Source organism: Alexandromys fortis, unplaced genomic scaffold, assembly GCF_014885135.2.
Source record: "Alexandromys fortis isolate MF-2015 unplaced genomic scaffold, M_Fortis_MF-2015_v1.1 scaffold_23, whole genome shotgun sequence".
In the NCBI taxonomy this organism is placed as follows: domain Eukaryota; kingdom Metazoa; phylum Chordata; class Mammalia; order Rodentia; family Cricetidae; genus Alexandromys; species Alexandromys fortis.
The window spans coordinates 5,494,731-5,511,357 of record NW_026067907.1 but is presented as its reverse complement, the minus strand read 5'-3'; the positions used below and the strand labels follow the sequence as shown (position 1 = coordinate 5,511,357).

General features: G+C 45.5%; 1 protein-coding gene across 4 annotated transcripts in view; it reads right to left on the bottom strand.

Moving 5' to 3' along the window:
• Arid1b (AT-rich interaction domain 1B) overlaps nt 1–16,627 on the bottom strand; it is a 355,383-nt gene that overhangs the window by 70,620 nt on the left and 268,136 nt on the right. For all 4 annotated transcript variants that reach the window (XM_050135732.1, XM_050135733.1, XM_050135731.1 and 1 more), the window contains one exon: nt 6,195–6,284. In XM_050135732.1, the coding sequence (XP_049991689.1) occupies nt 6,195–6,284 (90 nt within the window). The remainder of the gene's footprint in view (nt 1–6,194; nt 6,285–16,627) is intronic.

Genomic DNA, 16,627 nt, shown 5'->3' with positions numbered 1-16,627 from the left:
AAGGGATGGAAAGATTCTAAGAACCAGAGGATCAGAGTTTGCTGTACAACCGTGTCTCTGAGAAATATCAGAAGCCACACCCATCGAGTCTCACCAGAAAGACTAGCCAAACATGGGCAATACAAGAACAACAACATACACACGCTAAAGTGGTTAGGGGAAAGCCTACGAGGCCTCAACCCTGCAGAAAGAATTATAGGAAGTCTGGGAACAGGAGACATAGTCTACCCCAGGGAAGAGTATACCAACTGGTTATCTAATACAAACGGGTCAGCCTTGAAAACACATGTATATGAAAATGTGTCATAACAATTAATAAAAAAACTCACGAGGGGCTGGAGAGATGGCTCAGTGGTTAAGAGCACTAGCTGCTCTTCCAGAGGTCTTGAGTTCAATTCCCAGCAACCACATGGTGGCTCACAACCATCTGTAATGAGATCTGGCGCCCTCTTCTGGCGTGTGGGCATACATGGAGGCAGAATGTTGTATACACAATAAATAAATCTTTAAAAAAAAAAACTCACGAATAAGAGAACAGGAAGGTGCATGGGAGGGCAGAAGGAGAAGGGAAGGAGAAACGCTAGGATCACAGTTAATCTCCAAAACGAAGAAGACAGACAGACTGCAGATGAAAGAAGTAATAAAAAGATGAACTAAAATTAGAAATTAGGTCAATCAACATTCTGAAGAAACTTAAAAAAAAACCCAACAATTTACAAATCAGCTTTTGGGATAGTTATCACTTTGAAACCAGGCATGATATTGGGAACTTTAAAGTTTTTACTTATTTCCATGTAAATATCTTCAGAATCTAAGAGAATGGTGAGGTAGGATGGCAATCAGCGACAGGGTCTAGATGTGAGGTCTCCAGGACAGGGTGCCACAGGCTCAGCTGGAGATGCTTCTGTCAGGGTTAGAGACAGAAATGAGACGTGCAGACTCCAGATGCCCCCACAATGCCGGAGGAGACACACTGATGGCAGGAGGCGTGCGGCACATACCTCTCTTGGTTCTCTGCTCGGGAGACTTGTGCTGAATGGCACGAACACTGACGGACTGCTGGTCTGGGAGTGCCGGGCACTTACAGTAGATCTGGGTGTGTGTGTGTTCAAGGGGCTCAGGGACCCACAGAGACTCCAAGAGAATCTTTCCAACACATGGCGCCAGAAAGTACAAGAAAGGAGCTGGGGAGATGGCTCAGGTGCCCTGAGCTTGGGTCTCTAGCACCCACTTAAGAAGCCAGGGGTGCCAGCACATGCCTGTAGTCCTCTTACCAAGGAGGTGGAAACAGTGGACCGCCGGAACTCTCTGCCTCACCAGCTGGTAGAGATAAACCGCTAGGTTCAATGTCTACTGGTAGATCTTGTCTCAAAATATAAGATGTAGAGCTGTTGAGAAAGGCACCTGTACACACATGTGCACAAATATGAACATACATACAAAGTGTGAGAAAGGCCTTTTCCATACAATACATGATTGCGATTCTGATGAGGAAGTCTGCTCACTTGGAAGAGAAGCTGATACGCACCAATAGTTGGTAAAGAGAAACATTGTAAGGATAGAAGAGGAATGTGGTAGCAATAGAGACGCTCCTTCCTAACCCAGTCTAAACTAACACCTAAACCTCTGATTGGGAAGATGACACCTAAGCGCTAAAGGGCCGGTCCTAACTGCCTAAGTTCTGACTCTCCTTTTGTAGCTGTTCACATCTCAATGTGTACCGCCCCCGGTCTGTTACATGCTTTCCTGGGTACCAGACTAATTTAATTAATAAAATGCAGTTACTGAGAAACAGCACCGCGCAGATCAGATTCCAAGTTTCTTTTTGTGTGATTCTGCTGACAAATGGCCAAAGACCCTATGGTGTCTGACCACACAAAATACTTGAAATTTATAAAAAGGCAACACTTTGTTACTGCTCTTCTCTTGGCTGTACTTATTGGATTTTGATGATGCTGGTATCTGCCAGGGCAGGAGTGGTCCCCAGTTAGGCATGGCTAGCACTCATGCTGCTATGGCAACTCCTCTTTCTGGACAGGGAGAGGAAAACGAGATCTCTATGTAGGTCGGCATGGAGAGAAAATGAAGGCTGGGGCGCTGCTCAACAATTCTGGAAGACTTCACCCAGGATGCCTCCTGTGTTGATCTGATGCTCACACAAGGGCCCCAAAGAACTGCCTCCAGCCACAGAATACATTTTCCAGCACATCACAGCTAGCGGCACTGTCAGTGCTGCCTGCGGTCCGTGTCCGAAAGGGAAAGTTCTTAGGGGTTCTGCTCCAACCTATCTCAAGGACTAATTAAATCCTCATTACTACCTTCTAATTATTCAGATACTGTGGGATTACGCTAAGGAAGTCCCTGCTGGCACGCTAGATGAAAAGGGTTAAACCAGCTGTGTTGGTTTTGTGACTCCAGTTCTAGTGCCTTCGGAAAGCCACCAGCAGCAACATGAATATTTAACTAGACACCACGGTGAAAATTAAAAGGGGATTCAATTAAAAGGCTTGCAAAAAATTAATTTTGACCTCTCTACATCTATCAAAATAAATAAGGCTTCTTTCAATATTTTTACCTAATTGCTAATCCAATAAACCAGAAAAGCATTTACTAGTTTTATTAGGTTTACAGTGTTTTAGGGCTTAAAACTGTGACCCCTTTAATGTTAGTACTTATTATACTTATTTATCTACACAGATGACTCTTCCATAGTCCAAGCCGTCCTGAGAAATGGGCCACACATTAAGTTTTTCAAATTGCTCTTTAGGAAGTCTAAGAAGTACACACTAAAAATAAAGAAACAAGGCTCCTGCCAGTCTAAACGCCTCTGGGCAGTTTTCTAACATGCTACCCCTATTGTGTGTGAGGTAACATGGTTCTACAGCAAGAGCTGGTTTTAAACAAGAATAAGGAACAGTTTAACTTTGATATGTCCCCCAAAGCCTCCTGTGTTGAGGTCTTGGATCCTAAGATGGTAGATACAATCACAGTTTGCATAATTGGATCGCGAAGGCTCGGAGTTAGTCAGTAACTTATCCATGGACAGATTCCTAGTTTGATGGTAGTGTTGGGAGTGATGGGAGCTAGGAAGGAGCTGGGCTTGGCTGGAGGAAGCCCGTCTATCTGTGCTCCCCGGGTGTCTCGGGGAGTACCGTTCCAGTGTGCCATCTTCTCTGTGACGCTTCACCTCAGCCCAGTCCATGGAGCCAGGTGATCCTGGACTACAACCTCTGAAAGCCCAAACCAAAACAAACCTTTCCACCTGTCAAATTACTTATATCAGATCTTTGTCACACCAACAAAAGCTGATAAATACATGTTATTGCAGAATATTAAACTCAAGTTTTAACCGTTTTTAAAAAGAATCCTTCAGTTAGTAAACACTTTGGCACTGAAGTGCCAATGGAGTGTTAAGTTGGGAAACAGGTGAAAGTGTAGAGAGAGCCCCGCCCAACGGTGGTTCTCACCTTCCTAATGCCGGGACCCTTTAATACAGTTCCTCACGCTGCGGCCACTGTTCATTGCTACTTCATAACTGTAATTCTGCTACTGTTATTAACCGTAATATAAGTATCTGACGTGCAGGATGTCTGATAGGCGACCACTGTGAAAAGGTCGTTTGACCCTTAAGGGGTCGAGACCTAGAGGCTGAGAATCACTGCCAATCAGCATCAAAGCGTCTCTCTCCTTTCTGGAAGCCATGCTGCCACATTTGTGTGCACGAAAGAGACAGCTGTAGTGAGCCATGGCCATCTGCATCCAAGTACAATGTGCGGAAAGGGCTTCACGACCAACGTCCTTTGACAGAGCCATCAGCAGAGAGGAAGGAGCAGAGACTGCAGAACCCAGAAACTCATCCTTGAGGGTATGTGAGCATCGTAACGGCCTGCAGATACCAAAGTTGTTCAGACCCATGCATGCGAGACCTTGCCATTTGTGAACCTCTTTTAAACCAGGTATGTTGTTTGTTGATATGAGGAACACGCAGGCCAAGCAGAAGGGATAATATCAGGACAAAAAGCTAAATGAGTTCATCCGACATCATGAGCCCGGAGGGACTTGGCTCCAGGACACTGCTGTGTCACAGGGACTTGAGGTAGGGCTCAGAAACTGCCTAGAGCACCTTTGTGTGGGCCTGTGTTCAGGTAAGTGCTTACACAGTCCTTGACGTGAGCGGCAGCACGTGTCTCTAGAACACACACAAGGAGCAGAGTTGGGGCTCAGGGTTCCCCTCATCTCATCACAGCACATGTGAAAGGAAGCCACTCAGCGTGCGTATCTCAGCCCCGAGCCTTGACAACACCTGGGGTCTGAAAGGGAGACATTCTGAAGACAGATACTAGCTATCAAATATGTAAAACAAGTGTTTATTCTATTGTATCAAATGGTGCTAAGAACAAACATTTCTTATAAAATTATAACAAATAAGAAGCTTATTTTCTTTTAACCCCCTTTCTTATTTTTAAAGGAAAATTAACTCCTCTATGTCAGCCCATAATTTAAGAGCTATTTTTGAAAAAGGAAGTTTTAGGGAATATGCTCATAAAAGATCTAGCAACTTATAAAACTAATTAGGAACTTGCTACTTGAAGGAAATGGTTGCCACAACCACGCAAATTGTCAGGTAGCCAGCGTATTGGCCACACCACACTAACGTGAAGAGGGAAGGGAACGACAAACACGATAATGCCTCTGCAGGGGAAATGCCTACAGCCTGCCCTGCGAACAGACCGGATACAGCGTCCCCGCGGATGTCAGGTCTATGCCTGTGTTCCTCTTGTCAAATCGCGCCAGTTTTATGGGCTGGGAAAATGCTGTGAGGGACTGTGAGGGCGTCTCTCTGCTACCTAGTATGCTGTGCTTACTATTTTAGGGCCTCCAAACAAGGGCTATCTACGTCCTGCTCAGTGCTGGCCTGGTCTGAGTGGGTAGGTGCCCAGTGCAGGAAAGATTCCTCTTACTGCCACCTCACTGGCCCAACTTCAGACCCAAGCTGTAAGCTAGGACCAATGAACCATAGCCCCTTTGCATCCCTCACACTGGCAACAGCTGGGCTCTTGTCAACAATGCTGACTAAACTGTGCCCCCCTAACCTCCTGATGAGAAATCTGGGGCAGGCCCAGCAATGGGATTCATGAGTACACATGGCTCACATACACTTTAAAATTTCAAAGCCATCTCTACCATTCTCCCAGAAGCACCCAGGCGCACCATCACTCAGAACCTGTATCTCTACACCTGCCGATGTGGAAAAGATAAAACCCACCTGACCCACAAACAGAGCAGTCCATACGAAACTAGGTTAAAATCACCCCTGGCCCAGTGGTGATGCTCAGCCCTTCTCTACGCCAACCTGGGTTAAAACTGGCTTTCCTTACCCTCCCCCAGGAGCAACAGTACCTTCCCCACCTGGGACAAGAGGACTGAGGGACAAGCCTAAGGGACACCAGGCGTTATGAACACACCATGGAGTGACACGCAGCACCCAGTAACGCCACTGAAGAGATCGCAGACACAAGACAACATCTGTTTTGAAGCATCAGGAAAGCACGCGCTCCTTTTCTGACCAGGGTGCCACCAACCCTCTAGTGAGGGAATCAATGTGAACTCTACAGTCTACCCCAGAGAGCTAACCATGTGATCTTCCAAGTGGACCCCAGTCTGAAGACCTTACGATTTTATACAAGGTCTTGTTATGTGCTTAAAACCTGTGGGAAAACACCACAGGAATGAGTGATCAGTCAAAATTGTTGTTCTACACACACAGACACACAAACTCTCATACACTCACACACGTACAGATGCACACACTTGCAAATACATGAACATGCACACACATATGCACATACACACATGAGCACACACATAAGCACACACTTGTGCATGCACACATGCACATACACACATTGAGCACACACATAAGCACATACTTGTGCATGTACACATACACATACACACAAATGTAGACATTAGTTTCTCAAAATGTGTACAGATGATGTTTCACGATGCATATTCTTTGGCTCTTGAGTCACCCTTGGCCAAATGTCACCCAATCTATCAGAAAGACAGCTTCCTCTTCATGATTTCTGTTACATGAAAACTTGTGTTCGTTTGACAAGAAACACGATCTGTGTGGGTGAGCGACCTCATCCACCTGTCTACAGTGGGACTGCTGGGGATGACCCGAGACTCACCTCTTTCCTGTGGCATTGGTGACTGGCTCAAGGCAGGATGGGAACTGGATTCTGATTGGCTCCCTGGCGGTTGGGGAGGCATCTGGCTGCCTGTAAAACACAAGAGGGAAACAGCTTTATACTGAGGATTGATACAGCGACTACAGAAACCAAGATGCAGTTAACAGCTCACTCTCGTGATCACAAAGGCAGAGAAGAAAGCTTAGAAAGCAAAGGACTTCTTCTTTCCTCTGTAATATGAAGCAGATAAAGATATTTACCAAAAGACCTGCTTAAAAACGCAAAAACTGCTGAATGGCTTTTCAAACTCACGGAGCAATCAACCAGTGGCTGCAATTCGACACAGCCTTCACCACATCCCAGAAACCCAAGACGGCCAGCCAAACTTAGCTCTGGAGTTTGAACTCAGCCCCACAGAATAAGAATGAAAAACGGCTGGCATTCACTCACCGGTATAGCCAATCAATATTGTAACATCAATTTCTAATAAGCAATCAGAGATTCACTAAGACACACAAAGCGGGAGGGATATTAGCACTGAAGAGGGGCACTGCCCCGCCACTGTTGATTTCTGTTGCTAATACAGCAACAGCATTTATTTAATTCCCAGTAATTTAATGTTCATTCAATTATTTCTTCACATATAATGCAAGTTTCTTGAGGTGAGAATCACGTCTTTTCTGTCCTCCCTCCCTTTGCATGAAGAATACACAATAACTCATCACCTCAGAATACAAAATAAAAAGACACTTATTTTATTGGTAAGAGACAGACACCAATCACGTGGAGGCTTGATGTATAATTCTGAACTAAGCATCACGCAGGTCCTTTACCACAATTAACTCCCTTCCTGGCCCGGAGGTTTAGATGCATTTCTAAGGCTAAAGACACGGCAGAATTCAAAAGTATTGAATTTAACATCACCCTCAAGGCCCAAGCACCCACAGCATGGGGGTATTGCTATTTCATGCTCTACCTTATCCCTCTGTTACAATGAATATGAAAGAGACGCCCCCAACACACACACAATGTCCTCGTGTTCCTCTGAGTGGTGGTCACGTGATCAGGACAGCGGACACTAACTATGTGTTGATTCTACAGGTCCTGTTCTCCCATAGCCAAACACACTACTGACAAGAATCGCTGCTGAGTAGAGACAGAAACCTCAAGATCCACCAATTCAAGCCACTGGAGGTTGCAAGACACACATCGATGTATCTCTTGGAGTCTGCGGGGACTGCCACGAGTAACTCTAATAATAATGCCTGCACAGGATAGCAAATGGAAGGAGGATGATTTCCACCGCAGGTAGAAGGAAATACGTTACGAAAGCATGACTGTAAAATAATCCTCAAGTTCTTATGGGGGGCTTAAGCACCCCACTTTTAGAGAACATAAAGCTTGGTACATATTTCTGAGTGTTTGTCACACTCAGGAGATACCTTGAGCCACCCAATAACAAAGACGACTTGACAATAGCCCAGTGTGCACCAACTGGCATTATCTTAGGCATCCATAGTAACCTAATATTAATACCAAATAATTACCTGTACAGTCAAAACATTTAACATTCTGGTCTAAAACAACTCCAAGGGCAAACACTGGTCATTGACGCGGCTATAGATCTACAAAAATTGCTTTGTAGTCACTGCGGATTGCATGCTTCCTATGAAATGAAATGCCCCATGGCCCCAATCTATAGTCCATTTAGAAATTTAAAGCACTCTGCAGCCAAACTCAGACTTTTAAAAGCGTCACTGGGGAATGAGCTGCCGCAAGACAGTAAGCGCTTCCATTATAATGCTCGCTTCTGCATGACAGGCTGGACTCATAGGCTCACACTGAGAAAACAAACAGCAGTTCTATGTCAACACAGGGCAGTATGGCTTCCACTGTGCATGCCTGAGGCACTGCTCTCCCTTACGATGCACCAGGCAAAAATAAAAGGCTACAAGAAACTCACGCCATCATGTATACAGCATCGCCACATAAACCACTGCTGTGGGCTACCTAGTGCAATGGAAGGGTGATGTCCCTTCATAGCAACGAGGAATGCACACATTAAATTTACCCTCTGAACAAAACAACCAGCTGTTTAATGTTGAAGAAAAAAGTTTACGCCAGTTTCCCTGCTTTCACCCTCTTTTCCTTAGCCTCTTCCATGACTATTATGTAACCGTGATGCCTGTGAGCATGCGGGGACAACTGCATAACTACTGTTACAGCAGTAACATACATGTGGAGTGGAGCACAGGAGAACTCGCTGTGTCCACAGGCCACAGAAGGAAATCCAGAGCCTTTGATGAACTGAATTAAGTAAATCCTTCAAATCTGTGGGGCTTTATATATGCTAGTTTTAAGTAAACTCTTTCAGAGTTTGGTAATTATTTCAAAGGAGGACACGGCCATGTAAGGTAAACAAGTCAAACTTAGGAACTCCAACCTCCATAATTCAATCTGAGCCAGATTTCAAAGCCAGAGGCTGCTCCCTTTGCTATGCCCCAGGTTTCACTCTCATCTGTATCTGTAATGACATAAGCACAATGGGAAAACCCAACAGGACACCACCACTGCAAATGAGAACAAATCCCACCATTCCCACCTACGTATTTATTAGCTGACAGCAAACACCTCTGTGGAAAAAGGTGCAGCAATTTAAAGTGAGGCGCCAGTAAGTCACCTTAGCTTCTACTTTTGTTTAGTTGAGCCACCAAGAACAGTCTACTGTCACCTTACACCCAGAACTCATGGATGCATCTTATGCAACTATAACGTAATTATGTAGGCATATATCTACAGACCTTATTTGAATTGGTCAATTTTTCCAGTAAATGTCCTGTTTCTAGGATCATCCAACGTTGCTTTTAGCCATGTCCCCCACTGTCCCCTTAGTGTTCCCCAGTCTTCCATGACCCCTTATATATAATCTCGACCTTTGGGAGTGTCCTAGTGAGTTGTTTTGTATGATGCTTCCCCGTCAGGGTGAGACATTTGCATCACTGAAAACGAGGACATGCTAGAAGTACCACATCCTTCTCGGTGCACCCTATCATGGGGCCGGGACACTGACACGTTCCATTTCTGTTCATGTGGACTGCATGATCTGGCTGGCGTTCACTTCCCTTTTGAGGTTTATCCGAGTCTCATGTCTCCTGAAACTTTCACCTGCTATTTTCAGCGTCTATCAGAAGCTCCTGCCTATGAGGTTTACCACAAGGATCTCTATCTGCTAATGGGGACTCCCTATTTCCCCTTTGACTTCCATGTGTGTTAACCAGATTTCTATATTTCCCAAACTCAAGCTTTAAAGACTTGGTCTCTGACCCATGGCACTTCTGAAAAGTGGTGGACTCTGAGAAAGGCCTCTGGTTACTGGGATAACAGCTGATAAGGGAATCCTAAGATGCATGCCTCCTGTTCTTTCTTTTGCTTCCTGGCCACCAGCAAATGAGCAGCCATGTTCTAGCCTGTGTTCCCATTATGATGTAATACCCAGCTTAGACCCAAAGCAACAGGCACCTTAACACACATCTAACTTTCCAGACGCAGGCCTAGCAGCCCCCTTTTCTCCTGTTGTCTCATGTGGGATCTGTCACAGCTATGGGGAGCTAGTGCACTTCTGTGACCGACAGGAAGTGAGCCATGCTGTGAGCTGGATGAAACGGAGGCAGATTCTCCCGATGTGGGCGCCAGAGTTGGTTCCTGGGCTCTACTACCAGGTCTCCCTTTTCTCACTAAATACGGCCTTCTTTTTAGGACCACCAGAGGCTTCAGGCTCATCTTGGAATCGTCTTGTCTGTCACTTCTAGAAATCCTGGTTCCTGTTTCTGGTGACAAGCTCTAGGACTTAGCTCCAGGTTTCAGGGAGGCTCACAGTTAATGGTATTCTAATGCTGTTAGCTCTCCCAGAGGACAGACATATCCCAACCCATGTATCACATGAACTGATATGCCAATGTTATATGTATAAAGACTAGTTTCTATACACATCTCCAATTCCAGTCCCAAACTAGAGAACATTTGAGCTTCTTACCAATAACCTCACCAATAGAAACAAACTCAAATTGATCTAAATCAACCAATTTTCTTAAATTACAGACATTAAAAATCTAACAGTGTTGCTGTTCCATTTGCTCACCAGGCTGGCAGCACGTGCTCTGGCATGGGGGCTGCTTCTAAAGTCAAAGTTAAAAACGTGCAGAGTCACTCCCTCCCACGCACACCGGCCTGTAAACTCCAGTTCCTGCAGATGTGAAGTCATCTTCTAACCTCTGCGGGTCCTAGGCACACACAGGGCATACTTACATAAATGCAGGCAAGTATCTATCTGAATACAATGTAAATAAATCACTCATAAAAAATCCCACCCTTACTCTAGTGATTTGACAGGCTATCATTTCACTGACAAATTTGTCATATATCTAGTCTAGTTTTGGACCCTCTATCAAAATACCTGTACTGGGGGATAGTTTTATTTTTCTTTCTTTATTTTTTAATAGACTTAATTCATTTTATTTTTCTTGTATAAAAACCCTTATATGATAGCCGCAGCTGGACCTGGATCCTCTGAACAGAGACTCTGATGTGGGTTTTCACAAGATGCTCAGTGAATTCCTAGTAAGGAGACTTGGTGAACACAGAATCTTTCCAGAGGTTAGTAGGTCTTAGAGATGGCATCAAAGGTGGCATTGGCACAGTTGCTCTGGGTGGGAGTGCAGCCCCTGGCTGATATGTAGCAGACATCAGTACCAGCCATCATCAGTAGCTTCTTGAGCACAGGAGCAGAGACTATGCCAGTGCCTCTGGGGGCAGGGATGAGACGCACCAACAGAGCGCACAGCGGCCTGTCACTTTGACCGGAACCATTGAGACTTACCACTCTTGTTCCCCCAGTAGCCTCTCCGCACAGGGATAATGGAATGCTTAGTCTAGATGATGGCCTCTCCCGGGAAAAGTCAATAATCTCGGGTTTCTTAGTGGGCAAGGAGAACAGGTAGATCTCCTCCAGGGATTGATCTTCATGTCCTTAACCTGGCAGCCCAGCTTGGTGACAGGGATTCAATTCTTGTCTTCGGTTTTATCTCCAAGAGCCCTGAGGCCTCAACTAGGGCCATGGCTTCAACCACAACCGTGGCACCTAAGACCACTGACAAATCCTATATGGATTTGTTGCGGCCTCCTAATCCTGGGACCCCGGGTCCTCTTTGTCCTTCCGCTCTACTGGCGTCATCCGCCATTTGGTATTTTCCAGAAGAAGAAGAAAAAGTGCTTTTTCCCCCCTATACTTGTTCTTCTGTCTTTAACTGAATTCTCTCTGTTACACTGCTGATATTAATGGAAGCGCATCCTTGCCTCATTTGTATCCTACGTAGAAAAGCCTTGCAAGGTTGTCCACAATATAACCAACGGTCCATCCTACACCTGATGACTGACTGCTGCTTCCTTCTCTTTTTAAAGTCATGACTGGGGATTGGATTTTTGTTAAAGATTACATTCCCCCTTACATTTTATTTTCATGGTCTATAACATAAATAGAAGTGTTACTACTGAACCACTCAGACTTTCTGGGATAAACACCATTTAGCTAACATACAACCAGATTCTGGTACATTTCCTTTCTAAATCCATACTAACTAGATTTTGAGGGTAAATTTTCTAATTAAAAGCAGGCAAAACAGACAATAAAGTATTTTTAGTATAATAAACAAGATATTGTGGCTTCATACATAGTTTAGAGACAAATGGCTAATATGTATATTTTGGCATATTGGCCCATGTCTAGTAAGCATGCTTTATAGGCAGTGGGCTAGTTAATAATATCTATGTGGCCATGATGCTGATATGATTCTTTCTGATCATCACAGAAACCAGGCTCTGGGCACGTCTGCGAGGGGTTTTCTAAATTAAATGGACTGAAGTGGGAAGCCCCACCCTAAGTGTGGGTGCACACTCGAGGGGCTGGGGCCCAGGACTGAATACAAAGCAGAAGAGGCACTGGGCAGCATGCATCTCTGCTTCCTGGTTGAGGACGCCATGTGACCAGCCACCTCAGGCTCCTGCCACCAGGCCTTCCCAGCCACTCGAGCCAGAACAAAGCCTTCTCTTCTTAAGTGGCTTTGGTAAGTATTTTGTCCCAGCAGCAAGAGAGACAGCTAATACAGGAGCTCGGCTGCAGAGCAGCAAGGTGTGGAGTGGTCTGGCTCGGTCACTACGACAGGCATGGTTCTCACTAGCGGACACTGCGATTAATACTCGCATGTTTACAACTTACTCCTCTCTCACTACAGTGTGAATCCCACAAGAACAGGGCCCTGTTTGCGTCACTCTTCGCTACATCTCCAGAAGCAGACACACAGTGAGCATTCAATACATATTTGTTGACGAACGAATAAATGGCTGCTTATTCCAGAAAGCAAACTCAGACTAATAGCTAATTAGATTTTTATGAGTTAACAGTAATCATGTAATTTTATCTTGTTATTCTAAATCAGGATTAGGCAACCATTTTTTTTTTTTTTACAAACTGGCAGATAGTAAATATTTTAGGCTTTGCAGACCATATGTTCTCTGCCACAACTACTTAACTCAGTGATTGTGGATGGTTTAAAAGCAGCCACTGATGATACATAAAGGGGTAAAAATAGAACTGTACTTATGACACTGTGTGACGCCCTGGAATCGCCCCACAGGCTCAGTTAGCTGGCCCTTTATAAATGATTCTATAAGTAAGAAGCAGGCAGGACAGTTGTGCTGAAAGGCTAATAAACATCAGGTAGTGTTTAGCAAGAGCAGCCTGGCCAGGCAACCCACCACGCCCTCCCTCCCATATTCAACACAGAGGCTTGTGTAAACACAGCAGTGTGCTGTACAGTTGGAAGGAGGACACACTGGCTGGGAAGACTCAGAAAGCTAATGATGCCTCCTGGTGTCGAGGGTCCAAGATTCACAAGGCCCCTTTGCAAGGCTATAAAAAGCAGTAAAGGATTTGTGGGGGAGAGGAAATCCCCCATGGAGCCGCCCGCAAGCTGTGTATAGAGGTCTAGGGATTCCACTTTTCTGAGCCACCGACACGCTGGGTTGAGCTTTTTGGAGACACGGCTGCCTTTGAGTCACCATGCTCCTACAAGTCACCTCCATAGGCTCACTAGGTCACTGAGCTACACTTGGTGGACTCGTTTCTTTGGTCTGTTGTCGGTAGCCTCTCTGGGGTTAATCGATGCTTATTCCTCCTTTCCCAGAAGTCACACAATAGCCTGGTTTAAAACCTCTGCAAGCCAGACTTCCAGCAGACTCAGACCTCCTTGGTAATCACAGTAAGGGCAGGTCTAAGAGCTAAATTATTTTCTCAGCTCTTTGATCAAACAAAATAGAAAATAAACTATTGATGAGATCTCACTGCGCATATTAGACTGATCAGCGTTGTGCTGGGATGACAGAAGATAAACACAGTGAACAGGCTGTCAAGGTAACTCTATTGAGGGTACTAGGACGTCCTTGGGCTCTTGTCTCCCCCAGTCATACAGCATACAGGATCAAGAACTGAATCATAGCACCCTTGGGGAAACAAACCATCCAGCCCCAGAGAGAGAGAGAGAGACAGAGAGCAAATGAGAATGTGTAAGGGGTGTGTGTATCTATGTGTGTGTGTGTGTGTTTGTATGTGGTGTGTGTGAGAGGATGCATGTGTGTGTGTGAATATGTATGTGTAAGTGGGTGAGTTTATGTATATCCACACACATGTTCCATGACTCATGTCTGGAAGTTAAAAGACAGTTTGCAGAGGCTGACTCTCTGTTTCCACTATGCAGGTCCCAAGGATCAGTTCCGGCAGCAACCTTAGTAGCAGGTGCCCCTGGCTGAGCTGCCTCACCAGCCAGGAGTTTGCAACAGAATTCAAGCCTTTGTCACTATGCACCTACGTGTGCTAAGAACCTCAGAGGCGACTAGCCAACAAAACTGCCCAGATTACTGTGATTTGTCCATCACTTCAGATATTAGAAGAGCAATCTTTTTGATTACTGGTAGAATATCATTAAGAATACTCAGGGTTTGTTATTTGGGGTGTTCTGTTAAGACATTTTATATATCAAACCCTAGCTACTCCAAGTTTGTCTCAGAAGTTACAAGCCTTTATCTGGACACTGTTCTACCTTACTCCCCGCTCCTCCCTCTCCCCCATGTATATGTGTGTGTGTGTGTGTGTGTGTGTGTGTGTGTGTGTATGTGCGTGTGTGTACGCGCGCACGTGCACACATGTGCAGAGGCTCCAAGGACGCATGTCAGAGGACAACTTCCAGGAACTGGTTCTCTCTCCCCACTGTCTGGGCTCTGGCTTCAGATTAGGTCCTCAGGCCTGGCAGGAGCTTTGCCCACTGAGCCATCTCACCTGACCTTTTTTGCCTTCTGCATTTTCCTTTGCCCAAACTCATACAGCAGGAAGACTGTAAGAGGAGAATGGATTTCCTGAAGAAAATCAGTCAGTGTCTGTCCATTCTTCAGACTTCTTTATTTTCCACACTGAGTACCTATCTCAGTGTTTCAAAAGCTGAACACTGGGTGCATTTAGGTTGGTGACTTTCAGCCACAGCAGTAAGAAGGGAAGAAAGATGCTCTGTGGTACTTGCTAGACTTGAGGCTGACTGGATACGAAGGCTCATCATGTGGCAGACGGGGAGCAGCAGCAAGCCTGCTGCACACTGACTCTAAGAACCCAGGCTCTGGCCAGACGCCCTCAGACACCTGCACTTTGGTTTGCAGTGCTATTTTTCTCAATTACAAAAAAATTGTGAGAATACACCATTGTTTACTGGCCTTCTAGATTCAAACAGAATCTTTCCTATTAATCTTTAAAAAAAAAAACCCACATTTTATTGATTTATTTATTTAGTGTCTGTCTGGGTTGGGGGGCGCACAGGTGCCAGAATGCACATGTGGCCGTTGGGGGACAACTTGCAGGAAGTGGTTCTCTGCCTACAGCGAGCGGGTAAGGCGGCCTGAGCTGGAGCCACCAGGCTGGGCAGCAAGCGCCTTTGCCTGTGAAGCTGTCCTTGTGGCCTGTCACCTTTTAACTTCCCAAAGTCCACTTTACATTTGCAACATGAAGTCAGTTTAACAGTTGGTCATCTGATGCCCAGAGCCCTGCAGTGTGGAAAGTTTCATACCGAAATTCTGAGGCATAGAAACTACAAAGGCCTTGCAAGGCATGAGGTAAACTCAACCTGAGACTTGAAGGCCAAACACAGGCTGCCGATTTGACCGCTTAGGCCACTTGGGGCTCTGACTTTGGGCCGACCAAGTCCGAGTATTTTCCGTGTCAGGTCCAGCATGAAACGATCAACTCTAGTCTGGGCTGCCTTGGTGACCAGGGATTCAAGGGAGGTGCGGCCTCTCCTGCTGACAGGCCCTGTGGCTCACCCTGTCGCATTACTCTACACACCAGCTTTGTTCAGTTTCTGTGCTCTTTCCTCTCAGTAACTGGGGGAAGAATGAAAAGTATGTCTGGAAAACAACAAGTGGCCATTGAAGAAAAGGTAAATGTGGAGGCATGCTTATCGGCTTCCTCAGTAAGGCCCCGTGTGACGGCATCAGCAGGGGCCACGTCTATCTTGGGGAGTCAGTTTGGGAGATACTCCTTTGGGTGTCTAACAATGCATGCAACTGACTAGACTACCATACTGAAAATGGGATTGTACTCTCATCAAAACACAATCTTTTCAAAAGCTTTCCAGCTGGGGTGCAACTCCAAGTCTGCCTTTGGAAAAGCGCATTGGTGGCTGGGTGAAGAACATGCTTGGATAGAATGCTGCTCACCCAGTGAGGTAGCATCGTGACGTTGATTTAAAAAGATTTTCAAGGGGTAGTCCAAGTCTGACTCACGCACAACTCCAGACATGAAATGCAGAAGCGCCACCCACTAAATCTGCTCTAATCCTCGCTTTGATGTGTGTGTGGGGGGAGGGGGCAAACAGAGCAGGCAGTTTGTATTTCTCTCACCAGGACAAATTAACAGAAACAAAACCTAATTTCCCCCTTCTCTTACCCATTCTTATTCCTCCTCAATATTTTTCCTCTTTCTAAGATTCCTTTCTTTTTGTTTGAGCAGCTTACTATTTGGCTGCCTTGTGAAGAACCGGGTACAGTGACAGATGAAAGGCTCGCATTCAGCGTGTAATTCAGAGTAAGGGGGAGATCGACTGCTGCGCGGTTAAGATTCTAACAACCTTGCAATTTTGTACAGTCGTTTCCCCCACCCGTTCTTTTGAAGAAATCTGCCTTTATTCTGCTAATAACTAACCACAGTTGCAGCAGCATGGATCCGATTAGCAGTTCTTATGATACAAAGGGGACAAGGAAAAAAAAACCCGTGAATGGGGTTGCCAATTTGTCCACCTGGACCCCCAGGAGAAAGATTAGCTGACGCCTGCCTGCTCCCT